At 41.1% G+C, this 17239-nt stretch overlaps 1 protein-coding gene across 2 annotated transcripts in view; it reads left to right on the top strand.

The window, feature by feature from the left end:
* bcar1 (BCAR1 scaffold protein, Cas family member) overlaps nucleotides 1–17239 on the top strand; it is a 99643-nt gene that overhangs the window by 59832 nt on the left and 22572 nt on the right. For both annotated transcript variants that reach the window (XM_039684061.2, XM_039684060.2), the window contains exon 2: nucleotides 1871–2563. In XM_039684061.2, coding sequence (XP_039539995.2) covers nucleotides 1871–2563 — 693 coding nt within the window. The remainder of the gene's footprint in view (nucleotides 1–1870; nucleotides 2564–17239) is intronic.

The following is a 17239-nucleotide window of genomic DNA, read 5'->3' as shown; positions in this document are numbered from 1 at the left end:
GTGAATTTGATGTATTTCATGCCGCCACACAGTGTTGTGCCGTTCATATTTTGGGCGATCGTGAACTGAACGTACTGTATTACTGCCTGGTGAACGTTACACTCTTAAAAGAAAAGGTTCTATATAGAACCTTAAAACGTTCTAAAGTGCTACGTATTTGGAACCCCTAAAATGCAATGCGAATGATCACAAAATTCAAGATATGGGGGTTAAAAAATGTAATTAATTAATCAATATCACACGAAGAGTGCCATTTCAGTTTTTATCCTCCAAAAATCTGCATGATTAAAATGTGATATTAAGTACTACAACAGCTTAATAAACAATAATTTAATTACAACTACAAAATGTTGTAAAATAATGTAATATATGAATGAATAATAGCCTATAAAGAACCTTTGTGCCAAAAGTGTTCTTTCGTTGTTATTATAGAACCTTTTTTGGAGCGAAAAAAACACCCAATCTGGCAACACAAGACACCAGTGTCGCACCGCGGCCGCCGTCGACAAAGCAGCGAGCGAGGAGGCGTCGTACAATCATTTATGATGAGGGTTTTATGACAAGGTCGGTGAGGATGGGAAAAATCGTATATTTCTGTGCAAACTTTACCCGTTGATAAAATTATTGTTGTGTGTGGTTGTATATGGGCTGTGGCAATAAAAAATAAATAAAAAAAGGATATGGAACATATGGGGGAAAAAAGAACTATATTTTTTGAAGTATGAACTATGAATTAGTTCATTTTAAAATGTGGGAACTGAACTTTGAACTAGTTCATGTAGAAAGTGAGCTTTCCCAACACTGCCGCCACAGGGAAATTATGCTATACAAACCAGCTAATTGAGTTTTCGAGCCTGCTTTATTGATGTTGCATCAATATACCGGTACCTGCAAGGTCAACATGACTTCACAATGGCAACTGCGCAACAATTGATGCCTCCAGTCCGAAGTGAGTTTCCCACTGCTAATCACAACTTTGTGATTGCGTTCATGCGGAGCTCATCTCGTAAATACGATCATTCCTACATGACTCGAAGCGCAGCATGTGTCCTGGCAGGGGAGGTCTGTTAGTAATCAAGCACATGCTGGCTATCTGCTGCACTGCATCAATCACCTGTTAGCTTGAGCTCAAAACTCTCAGTGAACTCACGGTTGGAGAGCTGTAGATGGGAGTATGTGGGGGACATGGAGCGCACTGTGTTGGAAATTAGCCATTCCTTCCTGTTGTACTACACAATGTCCCTCTGCTGAATCACTCAATACGAGAGGTGAGGGTTACAGCAGAATAGTGTGTCTTGATTGAAGCGAAACTCCCCTCTTTCAGTTCTAGAGGGTTTCTGCAGTAACAATGACTGATCATCACAATCAGTCAATCATGCACTGTGAATTTGTTGAGAGGACAGTTATAGAGTGCTATTGGTTGACTGTAGCTTTATTAGGATTGGTGATACACGTGTCTATTGGCACAGTGCCAGGCTTAAGTGGGTTTTTGATAGAGAACGGGGGGAGGGGGGGGATTGGTCCAGGGGGCCGGACTACAAATATTTGTTTAACTGTCAAAGGCCAGCCGCACTTGTGGGTGGCTTTGTAAACGAGAGGACAGATGGAGTCCATGTTGTGTAAATGTGCCGGGAAGGGGTTTAAAGCAAAGAGACAAAATGTAAAAAGCAATTTTGCATTACACAATAGTTAGCCTTGTTTACACCTGTTAAGATCTCGGGTGAAGTGGTGACCACAAACATCACTTATGTTAGTGTTTTAATGCATGTTAAAATTAATCAGAATGTCCACTTGTGATCATATTGCCAAGAATGGATGCGTGATCATTTGTGAATATAAACTCAACCCTTTCCTCTTTCCTCTCTTGCAGAATGTGTTGGCAAAGGCCCTGTACGACAATGTGGCGGAGTCTCCGGACGAGTTGTCCTTTCGGAAGGGCGACATCATGACCGTCCTGGAGCGAGACACGCAAGGCCTCGACGGCTGGTGGCTTTGTTCGCTGCACGGCCGTCAAGGCATTGTTCCTGGCAACCGGTTGAAGATTCTTGTGGGCATGTATGATAAACAGCAACAGCAGCAGTTACAGCAGTTGTCGAGCCAACCCAGCCCAACCCAGAGCCTTCTCAACCTGCCTCAGAGTGCCTACAACAAGCTCCCCCCCTCATCCCAGTACACAGCCATGCACCCCGCCTTCAGCTCCGCCAACTCTACCAACCCAGACGGAGTCTACATGCTCCCCCCCAGCCACGGCCAGCCCACCTCCTCCAACCTCTACCAGGTGCCCACCGGCCCCCAACCTCCACAGCCCCAACCTAAAGCCCCCGCTGTGGCACAAAAGCAAAGCCAGGCACAGTACCCTCCCACCCCGCAGGATGTCTACCAGGTGCCCCCCTCCATTAATGCTCCAGGCCAGGACATCTACCAGGTGCCACCCACTGCAGGAGGGCCGTGTCCCGGGCAGGACGTGTACCAGGTGCCACCCTCTATGAACCAGACACAGGACATTTACCAGATTCCGCCATCAATAGAGAGGAGCTGGGACTCTCCCAAACCCATGGGAAAGGTAGGAAAAGATTGTCTTGTATTAACATATATGTAACACGTTTTCAGACATTTACTTTCCTAACAAACACTCTTTGAAGAAATGGTTCTATTTAGAACCAGAAATGGTTCCATCCCCCGCTTCATATATGGAACTCCAAAATGGCATTTTTTTTGGTAAAAGGTTCTATTGGCCAAGTATGGAACCCTAAGTTTTTATATAGAACCCAGAGGGACCCTTTTTTGAGAGTGTATAGAACCTTTTAGGGGTTCCAAATATGTAGCGCTGATAGAACCTTTTAAGGTTCTATATAGAACCTTTTCTTCTAAGAGTGAAGGATTGGTTTTGTGGAAACATGATTTTACCCCATAAACTATTCATAATAACCTAAAATTTTCCCTATTCACTTTTTAAAAACATATTCTATGTCCAATCAGATTCATTGGGTCTTACATGTGTGGGTGGTGATGGCGCAGTGGATAAGTGGATAAGCCTTTGGTGTGAGAGACCCGGGTTTGAATCCACTGTGAGACACCAATGTGTCCCTGAGCAAGACACTTAACCCCTAGTTGCTCCAGGGGCATGCGACCTCTGACATGTATAACAATTGTTGGATTGTTTGGATAAAAGCGTCAGCTAAATGAATAAATTTAAATGTAATACATACATTTCTCCACTACTGTTTCACTCTATAATACATATTTAGTAAGTAAAATAGGAAAAGCATTTAATGTAGACCATATTTACACACAAGGACATGTGATGAGAGGTAGCCTGGAAAGCATACAGAAAGACTACCTAGAGAAATATAGACAGAGGGTTGTTTGAGGGAGGAGAGTGTTGAAGACGGTCATAAATAATGCAGTTTTCAATGCCGGTGACTGTGGGCAGTAGAGTGAGTAAGCACTTTTTTTCGAGTGGTAACTACAGGTTGAAGCTGTGGGCAGTGACGGTCCCTTGAGAGAGTGTTGCAGGCCACTCTTAGGGCACTGAGCCATATGCCACAGCTGCCGCAGTGGCAGGGGAAATGAAGTGTAAAGATGAAGAAGTGAGGAGAGGTTCAGCTGCAGACCTGCTTGCTGTTGGCCACCTGTCAAATCTGCTCTACCTACAGCCATAAAGATAGAGAAATGACTCCGTGTCACTGCTTCTGGTCACTGTGACATGGTTAGGTGGTTATTTAAAACTATAGCATGCTAATGAGGTGCTATGCTGTTGTGGTAATGACTGCATCATTGCTTACATCTTGATTATATATAAATTGAATGTGTTCAGGCAGTGACAGTAAGATTATCATTGTGTGGAAAGTTTCCATCGCAAACAAGTACCTTTATATAGTATGGTATCGGTTCTGGAAAATCATAGAAATTTAAATGTAGAATTTACAGGCCTGGAAAATTCTTGAAAATTAATCAGATATACTATATCGTCCAGGGTTTCCGAAAGTGGGATTTGTTAGAAAACTGCAGGGTTTTTTTTTTTTTAGATCCCCACCATAGTCTACTGTATAGTAGATTGAAATGTTTCTTATTACACTATTTGTCTCTTTGTAAGTGCAATATCTACAAAGTGATTTTAAAAATCCTTAAATAGACATACATTTCAGGAACAGTCTTGGAAAAATCATGGAAATGTACCATTATCTGTATATGGAATTCCAAGGTATCTCAAAGAATACCATTCATACCATTTCAAACTTAAAGGGATAGTTCACCCAAAAATGAAAATTAAGTAATTAAAATTACTCATCCCCCTTTTGTGCGAAAAAACAAAGAAAAATAACAAAAATAGTCCTGATTAAAAATAATAAAAATAGAAGATCCCAGAAAGTGCCCTATCAGGTCTGCACTCTCCTTCCCTCCTTGCGTTTTGAGTGGTGAGTTGATTCTGACTAACTTAAATACCACTGATTGGCCAATTGCATTCAAGAGATCAACAACTACTGTATGTTTGTTATTGGCTACATTGCTCACCGTTGCAAAAACACATTGTAAATAGATACATTTGACGCTCGTAGCATTTGGCAAATCTGTTTAGCCAATATATTAATACAGAGGGTCATCAACTGAGGGTGTCCTTGTTTGCATTCTCTACTGTAGCTAGGAGAGAACTAGGAACAAGGAACCTAGACCTCTATTATCATGTCCTTCCGTAATCATTCTCAGAAACATTAGTTTCTATTTGCAATGCTTGTCTTGGGGTTTTCCTTTCATGAGTTTTATGAGGAGAGATTTTGATGTGTTTTCTTAAAGTCCTCTATTAAGATTACTTGTCCTTGTGCCCATAGTCCCTCCATCACTGGCAGCTTTTCATTATGTGATAAGAGTGAGAGAGAAGAGGATGGACACACACACACAGCAGAGCTCTAAATAAAACCTTTATACTTTTGCTCTGCTTAATAAAGGAATGTATTTCAAGGCAGAAATACTCCAGTCGGTTAATTCTCTCAAGGCTCATGCATAACTAAATGACTGGCAACAGTGTGTTGGGGTAAAATAAAGTGCAACAGAGGCTTTTCATTTTTAAGCGTGATTAAACTGTTATATTACTATTTTATTTTTGATCAAATAGATGCTGCCTTGGTGAGCATTAACAGCTTTTGAATAGTAGTGTTCATGGTAAACATTTTAGGTTATTGGGTAAACTGTTAAAATATTTTCAGATATTTAAGTTTTTTGAAAGAGACAGACTTGATTATTGGTTGTGGGAGTGGATGGTCACTGTTGAACTCTTGTCTTTTGCAGTGATTCCTGTTTTCTTAGTAACAGCGACTTCTCATATCTCTCTTTGGGACCATAGGTAGTGTAGTTTTTAGAAATGCTGTTATAAATCCTAATTTCAAGTAGTGTAGGAGTAGTTCACTTTTAAAAAAAACTTATGCTGATAATTTACTCACCCCATGTCATCCAAGATGTCCATGTAATTCATTCTTCAGTCGAAAAGAAATGAAGGTTTTTGATGAAAACATTCCGGGATTTTCTCCATATAATGGACTTCATTGGGAACCAAACAGTTCAAGGTCCAAATGACAGTTTCAGTGCAGCTTCAAAGGGCTTTAAACGACACCAGACGATGAATAAGGGTTTTGTCTAGCGAAACGATCAGTCATTTCAAAAATAAATAAAAAAGTTTAAGTTTTATAAGCTCAAATGCTCGCCTTGCTCTGTTCCGTGATGAGCGTTCGTGACTACTCGTTCATCAAAATGAACAAACCTTTTTTCGATTCATGACTCGAAGGGTCCTAGATAAGACCCTTATTCATCGTCTAGTGTCGTTTAAAGTCCTTTGAAGCTGCACTGAAACTCTCGTTTGGACCTTGAACCGCTTGGTTCCCATTGAAGTCCATTATATGGAGAAAATCCTGGAATGTTTTCATCAAAAAACCTTAATTTCTTTTCGACTGAAGAAAGAAAGACGTGGACATCTTGGATGACATTGGGGTGAGTCAAATATCAGCAAAAGTTTTTTTAAAAGTGAACGACTCCTTTAACTATGAATAGACTCACTCTGGATATGTGGATACTGTGGCAGCAGTAAGGAGTTATATGATCACTGTGGATGGGGTCAGGGTTAGGAGTGAGGGATTGTGATAAAGCAGCTGGAACAACAGCGCTGTGTGTCACATCAAAGACATGCGCAGGCAGGGTGTGTCAGCACGCGACCCACAAAGCCCTCGCACGCTTCTCCAACAGGCCGACACAGAAATTTCCATTGTCTGAATGAATCATCATGGACTCTTATTAATGGGAGTCAATTCACATTGTGCGATAAATAACAAGAAATGACAAATAATAGCCATAATTGAAAGAAATAAAGTCTCGTAAAGTGGCAATTATGAGAAACACCGTTACAACCAGAAACGTGCTTCCATAACCATTTGCATTTGCTAAAAAGCTGAACTCTGAAAGTGACTTGCATCAACATCAAAATTTGATAAGAATCAACTCTAAATATTATGGCATGCTTCAATTACAAAAATCTTACGAAATATGGCCGTAATACCGGATGTGACCTTCAGTTGCAAAAATAAGATTTGTACATATTTGTGACTCACCGCTGCTAAGACTCGCCCTGGTGTCCTGATTACACATTAACCAAAGTAAGCTTACACTATCAACTCAAGTTGCACATTGACCATTAGAGTAAATAAAACAGGCGGATGAAGAAAGATTTGAGCGTAAGCTTGTTCGTCCGGTTTAGGGCCACGTGAGCGTGTCAAAGAGGGTTTGTGGGTGAGGTATTTAGTTCTATTATGGATGCAGTTGAATGGATAGTGAAGAGGGACAGCAGAGGTGGAGAAACAGTCTGGTCTTATCTCTTTAATAGCCCCTGCTATAGCCATCCTCTATGCTGGACAGATAGCTGGGGATTATTAAGGCAAGGTGTGCTGGGTGATGGCAAAGGCTAGATTGAGATTCTGCTGTTAGTTTGCCGCACTGCCTGATCTGAAAGTAAATGTGTAATCTTTGGAGACTTAGTTGAGGCTGCTCACCTGATCACGCAGGGGAGAGGAGGGAGAGGGAGGAGGTGCTTGCTTGGCTTATCTGCAGGACCAGGCAGCGTTTAGAGGAGAGGGAGGGGAGAACATTGAAAGGAGACAGAATAAAGGAAGACCGGAGGGATCGTAGATCCAAACTCCACTGACACATTCACGGAGCTACATTGGTATGGAGAAACACACTCGTTTAATATCTGCTATCATAATGTTATCAATGTGTTAAGCAATGTTATGAGTGAGTTTCAAGCATCATTTTTACAGCACTGAAGGCCTCTGCTGAGAATAAATGTTATAACAAAAGTGAGCCATGGAATGCTGTCGACTATTCACATGGGATAAGTGGATAAGGCACATGCCTTTGGTGTGACCCAGGTTCGAATCCACTGTGAGACACCAATGTGTCCCTGAGCAAGACACTTAACCCCTAGTTGCTCCAGAGGTGTGCGACCTCTGACATATATAGCAATTGTAAGTCGCTTTAGATAAAAGCGTCAGCTAATAGATGTAAATGTACATTAGCAAACAGTTAGATGTTGACATTTCCTCACTAAAGCCTGTGGTTATTTACATCTCTTGCTCTTGTACTCAAGAAGTATCATCGATTTCTTGAATATTCCCCACTGTCTGACATTGGTTGACCAACTGGTAGTTTTGCCCCAAACTCATGCATTGGCACCCCCTGTGTCAGAATATGCCTACTAGGGGTGTCCATGGTTAACCGGTTAACCAAGTATTTTAAGTTGTTTCCACTGAAAGAACTGCATTGAAACTGCAAGTGTTCACATGGGCGTCTCGCAGCCTCCACACTAAGCACACACTCTGGATATGCGTCAAAATATTGTGTTTATTTGTGCTTTGCTCCTTTTTTGGATAAAAGCGTCTTCTACATATGCAGCCTAATAAAATGTTATAATAATGATGATTATTATTATTATTTGCGGATATACGGAGTTTTTGCGAAATGGACTTGTTGCCAATGTGCGTATTTTCAATTGGCAATTTCAGTTTGAAGGGTGATGGAAACGCGCCTACTTTAACTGCTCTGAACTTACCACTGCGTTTTATTTCTATAAATTAATTTCGTTTCAAATGGGGTCCAACCAGTTATTAAAGGTGTTAAAAATTAACTCTGTATCTCGAGGTTGCGGCGCGCACACTATGGTTAACCGAGTAATAACCGATAAGGGCCTCGGTTAACGGTTAATGAAAAACTTGAAAACGTGCAGCCCTAATGCCTACTTCCTTACTATTTAGTAGGCAAAAAAATAATAGAATGTGAGCCATAGTATGTCCGAAATCGAATTCATAATATTTCTAAAACGGCAGGCGAAAATCACCCAGATTGACTTGCTATTTCCGCCAAGAATCTGAGGTGCTCAGCCAATGGACACATAACGTCATTTAACCATGATGGCAAGGGAGAGGATTTGTGAATGGCAATGAAACGACGCAACTGAAGTTAGTAGCAAACGTGACAGTGACAACATAACATATGATATGTCTGAATATAAATCTGGGGTGGTGATGGCGCAGTGGATAAGACACATGCCTTTGGTGTGAGAGACCCGGGTTCGAGTCCACTTTGAGACACCAATGTGTCCCTGAGCAAGACACTTAACCCCTAGTTGCTCTAGAGGCGTGTGACCTCTGACATATATAGCAATTGTAAGTCGCTTTAGATAAAAGCGTCAGCTAAATGAATAAATGTAAATGAATTTCATTCATACTACACATATTAATACTATATAAAACATACTTTTTTAATGGTCACAAAGTAAGTTTCAAACCAAATGTAGTACCGACTAGACAGTTTGGGATTTCGCAGACAGCGACTGTTTTGGGCTGGTTCAACGTGTTCTCATCCCAAGGCGTCATATACTGATGCTTTTGCCAGTGAGTAGACATCCAACGCACATGGCACCCTAGCGTCAATATAACACACTTCGGTTATGGGTAGGTTTAGGTCTGGGGTAGGGTTAGGGTTAGACCACTAGGAGGCGCCTTCTGGCCCCTTTATATCCGCGTCTAATATTGACGCTAAAGGGTGCCATGTGCGTTGGATGTCTACGCTTTGGCAAAAGCGTCGTATATGACGCCTTGGGATGAGAACGGGCTGGCTGGTTAGGATGCTCAACTAAACAGAAATTTTTTAAGGAATCTACCGAGCCACACTATTTACCTTGGACACTGTCTGTGTTATTTCTCTCCAGAAGATAATGCGAGATAATAAAAATGGGGGTATCTTCTTTTATCAGCTGAAAATTGTTTGCATCTTATGTCAGTTTTGCTTTATAGCGCACTATTATCTCATGGGAAAGTGTGTACAGGGAATGGGAATGCCACTGGGTGCTTGTGTGTGTCTTGTGGGAATTTCCCTCACTGGCTGGCACATCTGTAATCTACTGCTCCTCTCTCCCCTCACATTCCTGAAAACCAGAGCTACTCCTCCCTGCCTTTAGACGGACTTCAAGGCATGATGCTCCACTTCATTTTTGGGAATCAGTCCATAAACTGATTCCCGCCTTCTAACCTAATCCGTAAACATTATGGGAAGCGCGCTAGCTAGATAGGGTTTAAACTTTGTCAGTTGAAGACCTATTTTCGAACACGCACTCTCGGCGATCGGCATGAACTTGCGGCTATCAGAGCAGAAACAAAAACTGCTGCCCTCCGTATGTGTTTCCTTCGTCTCTGGTTGCACTCATACTGTTTGTAATTTGTGTTATCTTATTTCGTCCATGAAAAAGCCCACAGATTAACCCACACATTGAAGAAATCAGGGCAGAAGTGGTTGAAAGTGGACAAAAGAGACGGATTAAAACACCAACACACAGGAATGTGTCTTCCTCATCTACTTGTGATCCAATTGACCAAAATAAACCAAGTGTAAACATGGCCTTACATTATTTTTCAATATATACATGTGCTAGATGGACGTCTTTGACCATTGCAGTGTTAAAAAAATACACCTTGAAACCTTTCCACTCATCGTGTTATGCGTTTTTTTTTAAAGCAAAAATGTGTTGGCCAATGAGAAAATCTCATATTCAAATGACATCATCAAGTTCCTTTTTTTAATAATGATTTATGATTCTTACATTCAAGTGAATCATTCAAATGAATTAATTTAGAGTAGGGCTGTGCAAAAATTAATTGCGATTAATCGCATCCAAAATAAAAGTCTGTGTTTACATAATATATTTGTGTGTGCTGTATATAATTATTTTGTATATATAAATACACACACATGCATGTATATATTTAAGGAAATGTGTTATTCATATATAAAATATTTATATTTTTAAAATATAGATTATGTATTTATATATATATATATACAGAATTTAAGCGCAAATAATTCTTAAATAATACATGCATGCATAGGTAATTATATATGCAAAATAATTATATACAGTGAGCACACACAAATATACTATGTAAACACAGACTTTTACTTTGGATGCGATTAATCGCAATTAATTTTTGCACAGCCCTAATTTAGAGATATAGAGGATTTATTTTGGATCTGGACACTCTATCCTACCCCTTTCTTTCTTTCTGTTTATCCTTTTGATTCTTTTCTTCTCTGCAAGTAATTCAGATATTGAATAGAGAGCCCTTAATGGTTGTTTAAATAGTCTCAGTTCCCCTCAGGGGCCTGTGTGTGATTTTAGGTTTGTATCTCTGGGCCTCACTGCAGTGCACTCTTAAAGAAGGACTTTGATATCGGCCTCACATCACAGCACACGAGTGAAGCATTGGCTGCTCCAGGGCACTGTGCCTCACGTAGCCTCATTACTCTCTCCTCAGACTGCACACGCTGACTCTGAATCAGCACATATCCACCAGCAGTCTTCTGCAAATAGTAATGTGATGCAAAGAGTGTGTCTCGAGACAACACGGCATCCATTACAAGCAGCGTGTCTGGACTCAGTGCAGCGGCTGCAGGTTTCCTGTGATGTGACTCAGGCAGAAGATGAGGAAAGAGAGAGCGACTAAAGGAGAAAGCTTGTGCTGATGCCATGTTTCCCTTACAGCTGGAGGAGATGCAGGAACTAGTGTGATGACTGGGCAGTTCAGTTCGTCTGGTCCACCGATGTGCTTTATTTATAATTCCCTGAGCTTAGTTGAAATCTCACTGTATCCTCATGACCCGTGTTGGGGAGTAAGAAACTAAAAAAAGAGACTAATTTGACTACATTTTTTTCAGTAGCTTGAGAATAGCTCCCTGGTGAAAAAAAAAAGTTACACCAGCCTAAGCCGGTTTTCTGGTGATCTCACAGGCTGGTTTTAGAGGGGTTTGGGTAGCTTTTACTTTTTATAACCAGCTAAGACCAGAAACACAGCTGATTTAAGTCCAACTGATCCAAAACAGTTTAGTTTTTACAGTGACAAGCTACTTTTTCCAATAAGTCGCCGTGTAGCACGCAAAATGCAATTTTCAAGGGAACTCACATTGTGCTGCAAATGCAGCCAAACATCGGTTTCCACTAAAAATGGAAAACCTTTTATGCTTTTTTGCCATTCATTTACACATCAAGAGTGTTTTGGCGTCTTGAAAATGCTAACTTTTAAAAACATGATTCAAAGTGATTTTTTTTTAAACGATAGTATACCATTATTGTTTTGATGTAAACTACAAAAAATTAATTTGAATTTGTGCAAACGGTGACATCATATGCATGCATGCATATTACATGTTCAGTCTATTGGTGCGAAGTGTTTCTTTCACAAAGTGACATTGAAAACTACTGGCCTGGCAGCATAATACAGTGGTTTAGTCGTTTTTGCAGATCAGTGTGAATGGGTATCGTTTTGACAAAAAAAACCTTTTCGTTTTAGTTGACGTGTAAACATACCATGAGACCATAATCAAACACACTGTCATATATAATTAAGTCTAATTAATTTTAGTAAATCAGGTTATTCTTTCTTGTTAATGATCTGGTTAAAAAAATGATTCACCAAGTCTAGGTTACAGAGCCCTGCAGATGATGCGGGGGTAAAAACGTTAATTTGTTGGACATAACTTGAATTAAGAATTAATTCCCAACTTATTATTTTGTTCCCTATTTTTAGTTAAATCGTGATTACATTTAACTACCTTAAACAAGGAAACTAATTAGGGACACAATAGTGGAACAAATGAATAAAACAGGGCCATAAATGAATAAGTAGCGGGATTTTAATTATTAATTTGTGACCACAATATCTTCTTTTTTCTCTTTTTTTTTGCATGTCATGCACGTGGCTTCTTACTTGCACAGAATGTTATGTATTCTGTGTATTTATATGTATTCGATATTTGTAATCAAATGCATTTCATGTTATGTATGTAGTGATATATTTCATTAAATGCATTATTTTCTTACTTGTATTTAGTGTATGTATATATGTTCAAGTTTAATGGTGTCACTCCAGTTGAGATAATTGCAAATATGACTTCTATATCTATTAATACTATATTTTTATTTAATCAGCTTTAATGCAGTTGGCTACTTTTTTAAAAGCTTGCAGTGTATCTGGGCTGTAGTTGAACTATTAATTGTGAGTAGTTTAAAGCTTGAGAAACTACAGCTAGAAAGTGACTTCGAGGACACGTCGCTGTTGGACACATCATGTGTCCATTTGGCTTTCACCTTCAGGCCCCGAGAGATCTTCGTTGGGTCAGTCGGGACCAGTGAGGGGGTCTTTGAGTTTGTAACCTTGAGCACACCACTTTATCCGTTAACACAGCCGCACAGCCACAGGTCATTTCCAACAGAGAGAGTGAAAAAGACAGCATGTGTGTGTCTGAAGAAAGACAAAATATGAATCTTCTCCTCCATCACCTGCTGTGGCCTCATTTTCCGCTCTGACAGCGAGTTCCCGAGCGCGGGGACGGGAGATTGACAGCTGAAGGGAGCGGAGGAAAACAGCGAGATCAGTGGGACAGAATTAGCGGGTGGAGCCGCAGGAGCAGGGTTTGCTTCTCTAGCGCACGGTCCTGTCATTAACGTCCCCACATAGCCGGCAGCAGATCGAGGGAGACGAGGGGAGATGGGGCCCAATGCGGGCCCCTCAGCGTAAACAGCAGACCACTGCGAGCCTTTATTTGTGCTCCAGTGGCCTTCATCAAAGGGCTGGAATATCACAGGAGGCCACAGGGTTCACTTTGTACTGCAGGGAGTTGAAAGGACTGAAAAAACACAGATCAGAGAGAAGAACAGGGGGCCTAATGGAGCCGCAAACTCATTTACTGCGTCTTCACACACACCGTATGTCTTCTGCTGAAGCTTACACACAACCTTTGCTCCCTGTGTGTTGTTCATCATTTTTATTTATGTTCATACATACAGTACTAGTAGGTTTAAAGGAGCCTCGGTGTCAGATTTTAATTGGCTCGTGAAAAGCTATAACTTCAGCACCACGGGCTAAACTCAGTGGTCACCATTTAAACAATCTCTGTGATGTTTTACATCTTTCCCTGAAGGTCAAAGGATACAGGAAATTACAACTAGTTCTGAAATGGAGACCAAATGTTGACTTATGGAACAGCCAATATTTATAGTCACTTTTGTAAAAAACAAGTTCCCCTGAAAATAAAAGATATTTCATCATTTAATCACCCTTATGTTGATAAATTACACAAAATATTTTTTGTCCATATAATGAAAGTCGATAGGGTCCAAACAGCTATTTAAATACTGTTATTTATTTACTAATTACTAATTATTTTACTTAATTTGTTTATATTTCTGTTTACTTTAAAGGGATACTGCACTTTTTTTTTTGGAATTAGGCTAAATTTACAACTCCCTCAGAATTAAACAGTTGAGTTTTACCGTTTTTGAATCCATTCAGACAATTTTTTGATATTTAGAAGAATATCAGTAACCAGACAGTTTCTGGTCCCATTGACTTCCATAGTAGGAAAAAATATATACTATGGAAGTCAATGGGACCAGTCTGGTTGCTGATATTCTTCTAAATATCAGAAAATCGGCTGAATGGATTCGAAAACAGTAAAACTCGACTGTTGTTGATTTAGCCTATTTCCAAAAAGTATTTCAGTTTATTTTTTTAGTATTTCAGCTTATTTTGTTTCATTTACTTGCCAATGCAACATTTCAAAAGTTTCCATCTAACATTTATATTTTATGTTATGACAGCTTTATTTCAGTTGACAAAAACAGGTTTAATAGACACAGTTTTAGTTAACAATAACAACAAATCTTTTGTGTTCCCTAAAGGTTTGGATGAGTAAATGAAAAGAGAATTTTCCTTTTTTGGCTGAACGCTCACTTTAAATGCACTTTCACGCTAAATATCCTGAATGATATCTCTTTTGTGCGTCTTTCACTTCCTCAAACATGCACAATGGTCTCAGGAACTGACTAACCTTTGATCACTGGCCATAGGGACGGTCTGGTCTCCAAGGAGACACACTCATCTCGGTCTTATTAATAGGTGCTGCGGACAGGCCTGAGTGTTGTGTTGCCAGGAGAGCAGGAGGATAGGAAGTGTGTGTGTGTGTGTGGAGGTCTGCACATATGCCGTCTCAGTTATGTGCACTATTGCAGCATCGGAAAGAAACTAGAGTAAAGGAGAGGAAGAGCAGCGAGATGAAACCGAGAAAGGAAATACGAAAACAGACAGATAGAAAGACAATATGCTGAGCTGGTTTGAATAAATGCCATTCAGGCGCACCACAGGTTGATTGTTTGTGAAAGAAAGAGAATGATTGACTGAGGGGAAGAATATGCTCTGAAAGAAACAAATAAGCAAACTGAGGAGAAAGAATGATGTTTTAATAGGTTTTATTTTTGATCTTATTCCTGTCCTCCATAATCTTTATAATGAAATGTAATGTGAGAAAATGTAAATGGTGCTTGTTTGTGCAGAATTTGCCAGTAGCACCTCATTGCAGTACACAAGATCCAGGGGGTGGAGCTGGGTAGGTTTAGGGGTGGTTTTAGGGATCAGGGGGTGGAGCTGGGTAGGTTTAGGGGTGGGTTTAGGGATCAGGGGGTGGAGCTGGATAGGTTTAGGGGTGGGTTTAGGGATCAGGGGGTGGAGCCGGGTAGGTTTAGGGGTGGGTTTAGGGATCAGGGGGTGGAGCTGGATAGGTTTAGGGGTGGGTTTAGGGATCAGGGGGTGGAGCCGGGTAGGTTTAGGGGTGGGTTTAGGGATCAGGAGGTGGAGCTGGATAGGTTTAGGGGTGGGTTTAAAGATCAGGGGGTGGAGCCGGGTAGGTTTAGGGGTGGGTTTAGGGATCAGGGGGTGGAGCCGGGTAGGTTTAGGGGTGGGTTTAGGGATCAGGAGGTGGAGCTGGGTAGGTTTAGGGGTGGGTTTAGGGATCAGGAGGTGGAGCTGGGTAGGTTTAGGGGTGGCTTTAAGGATCAGGGGGTGGAGCTGGGTAGGTTTAGGGGTGGGTTTAGGGATCAGGGGGTGGAGCTGGGTAGGTTTAGGGGTGGGTTTAGGGATCAGGAGGTGGAGCTTGGTAGGTTTAGGGGTGGGTTTAGGGATCAGGAGGTGGAGCTTGGTAGGTTTAGGGGTGGGTTTAGGGATCGGGGGTGGAGCTGGGTAGGTTTAGGAGTGGGTTTTGGGATCAGGGGGTGGAGCTGGGTAGGTTTATGGGTGGGTTTAGGGATCAGGGGTGGAGCTGGGTAGGTTTAGGGGTGGGTTTAGGGATCAGGGGGTGGAGCTAGGTAGGTTTAGGTATACGCAAGATGGTTAGATCTGGATCCGACTCCTCCCCGTGGATTTCATGTTCTGCAGTGAGGACCATCTCAAATTTGCTGCCACAATGCTTTAGTAGGTAGTTGTTAGGTGGTTTGTGTAAGGGATTGCTTTGCCAGATGTCATGGTGTCCTAGCAAGCAGCACTAATAAGTGATGGTTAAAACATATCTTGAAGGGACTTTTCACACCCAGCGTGGTCATGGCAGTAATGTGGGGCATGTGTCCGGGAGCTTTGGGGAGCTGTTACTGGAGATCTGTGTGGATTAGTACTCAGAGGCTTGCTGTCTCCAGGAGTCCCTCAGGCCTCCCTCCCCACCAGCCGTCCCCTCACACACCCTCACATGTGGCACATGCCACATGGCACTGGCCCCAAGCAAAGCTTATTCACAAGTGTGTGCGGAGCTAATTAGCCACTGATTAATTCCACAACCGAGTATGAGTTTGGGTATATGGGCTATAAATCCTCACTACTACCCTGCTTTTTCTCTTTCATTCTGGTTTTTGGCACTTTTGCTGCCATGGTTGTTAATGTTTCAGGGATGAAGCTTCTGATCTGGGTCACCCGGCAGCCATCTTTACTTTTTGAGTTTTAACTGGCCCAAATTGAAGGCTTAACTGCATATTCAAATGCTTCCTACTGAATCATGTTTTTGCTGCAGGGAAACCTTGGCCACATAATTATTTAAAACTATATAATAAACTTATTTTCATGTTTTTGTCATCTAAAATACTATTCATTTAATTACAGTACAACTTTATTTAAAAATGGTCTTTAACTGCACTGTCATATAAACATCTGGTCAGTGAGTCAGATGTGTCGGAAAAATGTGGTGATTTGACTGAACTTGACTGATTCACTACAGAACCTGCTCTTAAGAGTCATATGTTTATGAATCTGATAACACTGGACATGTGTTGTGTTTCTTTCAACAGATGTGTCAATACAACAGATGGATGTGTGTGTTGTCTGTTTCTTGTCTTTTTTTATCATATTTGATTCGGACTGCCCACATTAAACTTCTGCTAAAAAAAATTTCAAAACAACCAAAGTCAAATCAGGTTTACTTTAATCTCAGAAGTGGACATTCAAACCCAACTCAAAGGGATTTGGGCAAAAATTCATCCAGTACATCTGCAGATGTGGCAGAGGGAAGCTGTTCTCTGGGGCATGGCGTTTGTGTGTGTGTTCATGGTCCAGATGAGGCCTCACTGGCACCCACATCACAACAAGTCCCAGAGCCCAGCTGAGCTCTCCACAGCCCGTGATCACATGCCCACAGCTGGAGACGCCTCAACCCAGGGAAGGACATCTCTCACTAGGGCATGTGTGGACCACTGTTAGACATGATACCAGCTCTAGTTAAAAGCATTATTGCAAATGTCTCTGCACTTGTCCCTAGTCAATATAGTCAATGGAGCCTATCTGTAAACATTAAAATACTCAAAATCATTTATTTTCAATCAGTTTCAACTGGA

This window comes from Pimephales promelas, chromosome 10 (genome assembly GCF_988280905.1).
Source record: "Pimephales promelas chromosome 10, fPimPro1.hap1.1, whole genome shotgun sequence".
NCBI lineage: Eukaryota > Metazoa > Chordata > Actinopteri > Cypriniformes > Leuciscidae > Pimephales > Pimephales promelas.
Note: the sequence above shows the minus strand (reverse complement) of the source record. Positions and strands in the feature narration are given on the sequence as shown.